This window comes from Chanodichthys erythropterus, chromosome 3, assembly GCF_024489055.1.
Source record: "Chanodichthys erythropterus isolate Z2021 chromosome 3, ASM2448905v1, whole genome shotgun sequence".
Taxonomy (NCBI): Eukaryota; Metazoa; Chordata; class Actinopteri; order Cypriniformes; family Xenocyprididae; genus Chanodichthys; species Chanodichthys erythropterus.
Window position 1 is genome coordinate 50,340,540 of NC_090223.1, and position 10,430 is coordinate 50,350,969.

The 10,430-nt window shown below is 37.2% G+C and overlaps 1 protein-coding gene across 1 annotated transcript; it reads right to left on the reverse strand.

Moving 5' to 3' along the window:
* Window positions 1–770: 770 nt before the first annotated feature.
* On the reverse strand, window positions 771–8,874 carry bri3 (brain protein I3). The gene is made up of 3 exons (XM_067382680.1): window positions 8,402–8,874; window positions 4,537–4,693; window positions 771–1,903 (listed from the first exon to the last, which is right to left on the reverse strand). The coding sequence occupies exons 1-3, from the start codon at window positions 8,535–8,537 to the stop codon at window positions 1,771–1,773; spliced, it is 426 nt and encodes a 141-aa protein (XP_067238781.1). The 5' UTR covers window positions 8,538–8,874; the 3' UTR covers window positions 771–1,770.
* Window positions 8,875–10,430: the final 1,556 nt, after the last annotated feature.

Below are 10,430 nucleotides of genomic sequence, written 5' to 3' on the forward strand. Positions count from 1 at the left end.
ATATTACACTGAGAACTACGCCCACTGGAGGGGAACGTAATCAGCGACAGAAAATATTATATATAAAACTGACATCTGGATATTTGACTTACCAGTGACTAAATGTTTACTGCACACAAAGGCTTACTGAAGCATACTGAAAGTCAGGATCCCAAAATTAACCCATTTTTTCTGCTCATGCTTCGCTTCTTATTGTCTGTATCCACTTTTTCCTCTCCTTAAAGGCTGGCATTTATGGTTCGATAGCTTATAAAAACTTAGTTCTGGGTTTTCAGGTGTTAAAATGGAGAAAAAAAACCTTGGGAGGAACCAGGCTTAGTCGGGGGGCCAGTTCTCCTCTGGCGAACTGCTTTATTATGATGGGATCACAACATTCAAAGTATTTATTCCAGTTCCATCCAGTTGAGGATCGTATTCATCACGCCGGTGTGGACGGTTTGTCACATACCAGCTTTTAGGCATTGTTCTCCTTTTTTGTTATAAGTCAGAAATGACAAGGAGGCAGTCTCACGCAATACAAAGTCAATGGAGACAGTTGGACAGAAACCTTTTGTAACATTATAAATGTCACTTTTGATCAATTTAATGAGATGAAATTCTTCAAAATATATATATATATACGTAAATTGTTACAGGTCAGGTGAGTTTGATGAGGAAGTTTTATATATACGTTTCACTGATGAGGAAGTTCAAAATGTTGTTCTGTGCACTGACATCTCTAAATGAGGTCCAATAGAGTTAACAGACAGAAAAAAACAACACTTGCAGAATTTATTTACAATTCTTTTAATGTAAAAAAAGTTATAACTGATCATAATAGCGTGCCTAGTGTATGGTATGAGAATGAAATCACACTGGACACGTCCGAGACTGATTGTCGGTCACTGGAAAGAAAACCATTCCATTGTCAAAGATTAACTATGTGTCCTTGTGTGACGCTTTACATTGTCCTGGCGCCAACTTCCCTTGTTTATTGCAGGTTTCAATTCAACTTTAATCTGGCTGAGGTCCATTGAGTGAAACATAACTGCATATTCACCCTCCCTAAGACGCTTTCAGAAAACCCCAGCGCGTATAACATTGATCATCAGTGCGGTACGATGAAAACATGGCCCCCAAAATCAGACCCCATCAAGAAGGAAAAATGGTCTAAAACTGATTCAGAAATCCAAGATATACAAATAACATTTTTTAAATGAAGCATAAAACAATACAGAAGATGAATACAATGCTTTTGATCTTGTCTAAGACGTGATTAACATGATTAGTGAGTATATCATAGTCAATAAAACAACGAAAAGACATGGTGATGGTTATTTCAATACACAAGAGTAGATGGAGCATTCTGTGATGAAATTGAAAATGGAAAGAAAAAAAAAACATCAGGGAAGCAAATCATTGATTTCATTTACACAATGTTACTCAAAGTGAGTCGGCGTTTGGGAATTACCCTCAGTGAGTCCCGGCTCGATCAGTTCATGGTTTCTCTGCCGTCGTAAAGGCACTGGTGATTAAATGACTGGAGACTGGCTTTAAGATTTCATATAAAGACAAAAAAAGAATATAGTGCTTGCGAGGCGTGTATAAACTAAAAACATGGATAAACATCTTGAAGTAATCAAAGAGTTTGTGGCTGGTTACTATCGTGATCTGTCATTTATCATAGTTACTTAAGCGACGTTTGGCATTTTTCATGTGCAATGATTACAAATAAACTATGCTGATGCTTAAAAACTGAATTAAAAAGACAGCGACAGGGTTTTGGTCCCTCTAGCCGAAAGTGGCTCCACAGTTTGGACATCTCCTCTGACGCAGGGCCAGGCAAAAGAGAATTCCCAGAGGAAAGAAGAATATGGCACACATGATTCCCAGACAGGTGAAGTCATCCTCCAGCACGCCGACCCTGAACACAGCACAACATCACGGTCAGCGCGTTCACTACTAGCACATATAAAACATCTCATGCTAGACAAACGTTCAGAGGATGCTTCAGGAGGTTTATAAGATGTGAAAGTTTGGAATAATTAAGATTTTTGAATGATTAAAAAAAAAAAAAGTATCTTCTGCTCACCAAGGCTGCATTTATTTGATCTATTTATTTATATATTTGAAATATATAATCAGTTAAAATAGCTGGTAGTGTAGATTTAACGTGCGAAGACTGTGTAAACAACCCACAGTACAACCAGTTATTTAATTACATTATTAATACACCATCTTTTGTTGTTTGAGAGTTAAAGGGTTAGTTCACCCCAAAATGAAAATTCTGTCATTAATTACTCACCCTCAGTAAGAACTTTGTTCATCTTCAGAACAAAAATTAAGATATTTAATAAAATCCAAGGGTTTTTTTTTTTATCCCCCAATGAAAGCAACAAAATTTCCACATTCAAGGTCCAGAAAAGTAGTAAAAACAGTTAAAATAACAATAATAAGAAGCGACGAGAATACTTTTTGTACACAAAAACAAAACAAAAATAATCGTCTCTCCCATGACAGTCTCCTATGTTGTTTACGTCAAACGCTTCCAGGTTCTACGTCTGAACGTCGACTCAGTATTGGCCGGCTCCTGCGTCAGCATCACACTCATGTGTGATTGTGCTCACGTGAACAGCGTCTGCCAATACTGAGCCGGCGTTCAGACATAAACAGTGTGGGACATTGACAGGAGAGAGACAAATTTTTTGCATTTTTTGTTCTTGCGCACAAAAAGTATTCTCATCGCTTCATAACATTAAGGTTGAACCACTGTAGTCAAGTTGGCTATTTTAACAATGTCTTTCAGGACCTTGAATGTGGTCATGTTTTTTTACTTTCTATTGAGGATAAAAAACCTCTTGTATTTCATCAAAAATATCTTAATTTGTGTTCAGAAGAGGAATGAAGGTCTTACCGGTGTGAAACAACATGAGGGTGAGTAATTAATGATATCATTTTCATTTTGGGTGAACTAACCCTTTAATTCTGGACTTAATTAGCTCAATAAGAGCATTATTGTATATGTACACTTTAGCAAATTTGACTCACAATGGGATGTTTTGTCCAATCTAGCCCTTGTCTTAAAATGGAGTTTGACAGCCCTGATGTAAGATCCTCTTGGGTTGTTAAACCACATCAGCACAAGTTGAACAGTAAGAGCTAAAAATATGCCTTAATTCTCGTACGACCAAAGTTATTTTCACTCTGTTACCATTTCTCTTCCCAAAAAAAAATGTAAAAAGGCATCAGCCTGTAATTCTTCTTCTTGCGCATGATTATCAAGTGAACAGTGGCCTGTGACCCATCAATTACTCGCCCTCATGTCATTCAAAACCCTTTCATTCATCTTCAAAACAGATGATTATTTTTAATACATTTTCATTTATCCATTGAAAGTCCACACAAGCAAAATTTAAGCTTCAAAAAGTTCATAAAAACATTGTATAACTTTTTTTTTTTGTAACACAAGTTCAAATGTGCTTGCATGACATGAAAACAAGTCATTGGTTTGCGCTTCTGTTGACCATATTTGATGTTCATTGATCAATGTCTATATGTGAATAAAAGCCTAAATTAAATCTGTTCATCATATATAGCAATCATGTGTGTTGTATTAAACTGCTGGTTTAATATAAATTACTTTTTATGATCTCTGTATGAACATATTTTGAATCTTAAAAGTTTTGGTAGACTGGACTTTCAGTGGAGGGACAGAAATGATAAACAAACATGTAAAATAAGTATAAAGATGCTGGAGCTCTTTAAAGCAGGATGGATTCATATGTTTTTATCATTCATAAGCTGGAAAAAAAGTTTTTCTGAAAGTGATTCCAATAATCAACAAAAACATCAAACATCTTTAATGCTTAATCATAGACAGATACATACTGTTGATCTACTTATTTCTATATCTATATGGTATGTATGTTACAGTATAATATGATTTAAAAGGAGGAAGAGAGCAACAATCACATTGTTTGTTTTGCGGTCATGCTCACTAAACTGGACTTATCCAGTGCATGAACCAAAGTTCAGAGTGAAATCAGTAGTGTCATGAGCTGATGATGTGACATGACTCTCTATTTCTCAGAGTCACATGAGCAAGCAGGAAATGATTCTGGATTAAAACAACCTCAAAAAGCAATGAGTCAATTTTAAGTCCAGAATTATGAGTTTAAAACACAATGTTATTTTGTGGTTTTAACATCCAAGCATGAAAAATCTGATTCTGTATATCCTGTGAAGTTTGTTTTTGTCTTTTTTTTTTCTAGTCATGGCATGACATAAGTGACAGCAGACATGTCACATGCTCACAAGTGAACAGGAAGATGACTGAGCGGATACAGAAGCCACTGTGAATTCAATTGAACTGCATCTGGTTTATTTCAGTTCTTTCCTTCAGAGAACAATGACATGACGTAAAGTATAACTGAAAAAAATATATACTAATAACATGTTATATGTAATAACTTGTTATAAATAGAGCTGTAAGGTGGCACAGTGTATTCTTTCTCTGTTACTGGTTATATACAGTGGGTTGTACACTGTGCGACTCACCTGCAGGCCGGACATCCCCCCACCACCACCACAGAGGGCTGGACGATGGTGTAGGTGCTGGTGTAGGCTGGCTGGCTGGCAACGGCAGCAGGCACGCCTGGAGCCGCGGGATAACCTGATGGGGCCGCGGGATAACCTGATGTGGCAGCCGGGAAACCTATGAGACAAAGTTCACATCCGTTTAACACTCCGCGTTTCTCACTTTATCACCTCAGATGCTGTGAGCAGAAGTGATGTGTGGTCAGAGCTGAATATTGTAAAGGAAGCTATAGTTGAGGATACACCCTTGTGAAAAAGAAGTGTAGTGTGCTACATAAAAGTATTTTTTAAATGTACCTTCAGGTAATGTAATATTAATAAAAATAAAATGCCACTTAACCCTTAAATGCATACCTTGGGTCTTTAGTGACCCAGGACGTCATTAACCACCCTCCTCCTCGTTCATTTTTTAAAGTTAGACATCAAACTTCTTGGTATTCCTCAATCAATTTATTATAAAGAATATAACAAGAAAAAATTCATAAAATTATAAAAGAATGCCTATTTTTGCGTTCATTTTTTTGTAAAAATTGTATAGGGTCGCTAACGACCCGAGGTGTGTATGAGTATATGTATATTTCTTCTGCACAACAATAATTGAATCTTAGATGACAGAATAAGTGCAATTCACCTTTATTCCACAAGGTGGCAATGGCTGATACACAATGCTGAAGTGATGACTCATTTAGAAAGAAAATGAAATAAGAAAAACATGAATTGGCTCGGCGATTTATTGAAGAACAAGTGCTGAACGTAATCAAATATGACTGTTACTGGATGGATCTGGTGAAGCTGTTAGCGATCAAAATATTGATTTTGAAGATGTTGAAAATTATATCGTTTTGAGAATATGTTTGAGATTCGCGAATGGGCTCATATTCATGACCTCAAACATAAAACTAGCCCATTGTTTGCTGAATTTACTGGGAAATGAGCTCTGATGAGGACAGTGGTGATGGCATAAAACATCTGCTCAAACTGAGCACTTTCAAGCTCCAAAAGGTAACAAAATATGATTTATTTTATTCTTCTGTAATTGTTACTCTAATATCAGAGGAGTTTTATATTATCATGACAGGTAGAGATCCTTCCGTGTTAGATATTGATCCGGGTCGTTAAAGACCCGAATATGTAAGAATGATTGGCGAAACAGTCATACATTTAAGGGTTAGGTGTACATAAAGAGTACAATTTCATGACTGTTTCTTAGCAAACTTAAGTAGACTTTTAAAAAGTGCATTTAAAGGTACAGTGATTTCTGAGAAATACTGTTGAAAGTGGATCTGACTGAGCAACAAAACACACTTGTAGCCAATCAGCAGTAAGGGGTGTGTGAATACACTAATTAGGGGGGAGTTGCCAGTGTTGCATAGAATGTTTGTGAATTTGGAGGCGGAGCTACCAAGATAGGGGTGTGATCTTTCTGGGTGGGGTATGTTTGTTTCAGGGATTTTTAATATCAAGAGCGTTGCTCAGAAGTTGCTTACTGCACCTTTAATGTCAATTTTTAAAGGACCTTTTAAAATCATGTTATAAATAAGTGCACTTATTTTGATGCGCTGACTAACATACTAAATCACATCAAAGTACTTGATTATAATTTTAACTGTACTGTGTTATTCGACATTACATTTAAAGTTAATATATTTTAAATGTACCAAACTGGAACGTCATCATTATAAATGTGTAATTATAAATATATTTAAAAACAACATACAATTTCAGTAGAAATGACATTAAAATATATTTTAGTTTATCATAAATGCTTATCAGTACAGAAACTTTAACTATATAATAATACCCAACCCCAAGCTCGCATCTCTATAATAAAGTTCACACAGCTAATATAACCCTCAAAATGGATCTTTACAAAGTGTTCGTCATGCAGCATGTCTAATCGCGTAAGTATAGTATTTATTTGGATGTTTATTTGATTCTGAATGAGTTTGATGGTGCTCAGTGGCTAAAGCTAACATTACACACTGTTGGAGAGATTTATAAAGAATGAAGTTGTGTTTATGAATTATACAGACTGCAAGTGTTTAAAAATGAAAATAGCAACGGCTCTTGTCTCCGTGAATACAGTAAGAAACGATGGTAACTTTAACCACATTTAACAGTACATTAGCAACATGCTAACGAAACATTTAGAAAGACAATTCACAAATATCACTAAAAATATCATGTTATCATGGATCATGTCAGTTATTATTGCTCCATCTGCCATTTTTCACTGTTGTTCTTGCTTGCTTACCTGCATAAAGTCTATTGATTTGGCTGTGCTGCTCCAGACGTTAATACTGCCTTGTCTAATGCCATGAACATGAGCTGGCATATGCAAATATTGGGGGCGTACATATTAATAATCCCAACTGTTTTTTTATTTATTTTTTATTACCTGAAATGTCCAAAACTGTATTTTTTCACAAAAATTTGTTGCAACATTTGGTCAAAAACTCATTTTATAAAATATGAAGTGCTAAGGAGGCTATTTAAGACTAAATTGGCTGATTAAACACCAAAACTGAGCTAAACTGGAAACCATTTTCTTTTAATAATTATTATTTCCAGAATAAGAGCTCTTTATAAAAAGGTATGCTAAAGTGTACTACTTTTTCCACAAGGCTAAAAGTACACTATGAAGTACTGAAAAAGAGCCAATCAGTAATTTTAACTGAGCCAACCAACGTGTGTAGTCTGTGTATTTATGGCCTGTGGACTTTAAACTTACAAAACTACACAAGAAACTTGTGGCTTGGTATATACCATGGTACTGAATGGTTATCTTGTACATATACCATGATTCTTTCAGAGAATCAAAAACACACAGTGTAACCAGTGTAATACAATTAATGACAACACTACACATAAATTGTGACCTGGAGCCTGTTGCATAAATCTGCCTAGACTTGTTTTACAAGTCAGTCATATTTGACTGGCCATGTAACTAATAAATCTGTTGTACGAAAACTTAGATTGCGCCTATTTGAGAATTAAAAGAGGGATTATTATTAGGCTAAATTGGTCAGAGTAGAAAAGTGTAGTTCGATTCCTCTGATTCACTTTTTTTTTTTTTTTTTGTGAATCGTAAATCAGATGGGTATCTCGTGATACTTAAATCAGTGCAGTATTTTATAAGTAAGTTAGTATTTTATAGAAAGTAACGCCGTTCCATTCGGTAAATGTTTGTATTTTTTATTTAGTTTTCATTTCTCTTTTAATCACTTTAAGTTCTTTTTAATAGTTTATAGTTATAAATTATTGGATTGCCAGTCTGTGAAAAGCCATTAAAAAGTTACTGAAACGATTTTAAATGTAATCTTATCGTAATGATCTTAAGATCAAATGATCTTATATATATATATACATATATATATATAGATATATATATATAGATATATATATATATATATAGATATATATATAGATATATATATAGATATATAGATATATATATAGATATATATATAGATATAGATATATATATATATATATATATATATATATATATATATATATATATATATATATAAATGTGTGTGTGTGTGTGTGTGTGTGTGTGTGTGTGTGTGTGTGTGTGTGTGTGTGTGTGTGTGTGTGTTATATATCGTCTCTTCCTCAAAAAAAAATAAAAATAAACTAATTGGAGGAACCGGAATCTGAAGCAGTGTCATTATATTAAATCACGTCCTTAATATTAATAATAATAATAATAACAATAATAACATTACACGTACGCTGGTTGACCCTGCAGTACGTGTGTTATTGCTGATATAACAGTGATTTTGAGCAGGTTGAACACAGTGTCAGTGTGAGCTTCTCTTGCCTTGGTAGGGCGGCGGTGCCGGAGGCTGGAAGCCCGCCGCGGGTGCAGCGGCCGCGGGGATCGAGCCGTAGTCGTACGCGGCCGGGACCGTGTTGTACGCTGGAGGTCTGTCCTGGAGGAGAGGTTTGGTATCCATATCCGGTCTGAGGCGTCCTGTCCACTTCAGCAAACTAACATTAAATCTTCTTGAGCTTCTTTAACGCGGACGATCACTGGACTAACGCAAACAAAAACCAAAACAAAGATTAGATGAAAGTTCCTCCACTCTCCCCATGCGACTTCAACCAGCTCTTACAGCTTTGGGGCAGGAATGGTTTTAAGACGTATAAATGTCCTAAAGATGCGCCATAACGACCTTTTCTTGATTTCTCTCGTTTATGAGAGAAATCTAGGTTTGTTGAAGAGTGAAACTCCTTATCAAACTCAAAACGACGTTTTTCCTGCTCGCTGCACTGTCACAAGACTGACTGTCACGTGATGAACTGGAACACGGTGGCGGGGGGGTGGGTGACGTCTTAAAGTTACACACACACACTAAAAAGTGGATCAGATAAAAAATAAAAAGTTACAGTACTTTTATTTCAGTTCACAATCGTGTATCATGAGATGAAGACTACCTAATAAAAACTGAACTGTTATTGAACATGGAGTGAGTCACTTATGTGTTCATGCCATGTCGTAATTACCATAATTACGAGATCGATGACAAACCCGAGCTGTTCACGAGCTTGGATTTGGAATTATGTGTTTCTATGGCAGCACTATCAACACCAAAATGACTCTGCAGTCAGGGTTGCCAGGTTTTCACAACAACACCCGCCCAATTGCTCCTCAAAACTAGTCCAATCACATTTCAGGGGGGTCAACGGTAAAAATCGCTTTCTGGGGGGCAAGCGGGGCTCCCCTTGGTAAAATTTGCATTATTTTGGGTCGATTCAACCTGCGGACATAAAAAAACAACCTGTGGCAACAATGTAAAAACAGGAACACACCAAGCAGACGCCGACGAACTAGTGGTGACGTCGAAGCAGACTGTGGGGTTGGCTCACGTCGGCAGCGTCTGAGTCCAAAGTTGGCCTGACACACCAAACCAACGCTAGACAGCCGACGGCCAAGTAGCACGTCCGTTCTGCGCCTGCGCAAGATGAAATGCATTTCCGAACCAGCAGGTGGCAGTATCTGAACAGCCAATCAGAATGATCAGATGGCCCAACGGACCGACGAGCTCCGATGCCAATTCAACATGTCGAATCGGCCAAAAAAAGCCAATGAGGACCAACTTCAGCCGACGGAGCGGAACACAATGAGAAAACTTAGTCAGCCGACGAACAAAAACTGCCTGACGGCCGACCGTCGGCTTAGTGTGTTCCTGCCTTAAAAGTAGCCCAATTCCGCGGGAATTGGCAACACAACTGGCAAGAAGCCCAATGCTGAGCTTGTACTGTGCATTGTTACATATGATCTGGTGTTACGAGATTTTCGGTCCCTGGGATTTTCGGTTGCACTGGGCGGAGCTAATATTAATATTAATGAGATTTCTCCACATGTGCGAGCCACAGGGTTGCCAGGTTTTCACAACAAAACCCACCCAAGGGGGCAAAATTTGCGTTTTTGGCAGGGCTCCCCTGAACTTCGCATTCCAGGGGCTAAATATCACATTTTGGGTCGATTCAACCCGCAGACAAAACAACCCACGGCAACAGTGTAAAAGTAGCCCAATTCCGCGGGAAAACCGCAGACTTGGCAACACTGTCTGCAGTGGTCAAGTTGTTCAGCGGTCACATGGTGCAAGTCAGATCTCTCCGTAAATTCCCAGTTTACGAGTTGCAATTAGTGCTGCCTTGCTATCTGAAATTCCGAGAATTCCGAGAGCACGTGAAGGCAGCATATAATTCCGACATGGTGTAATTCTGCCTTCACGTGCTCTCACGAGTTTCCTATAGGCAAAAAATTGCACATAAATGCCCTCTCATGTCGAAACTTAAATCACCTGTTCTGAGATCAAAAATTGGTCTTTATTATTTTATCT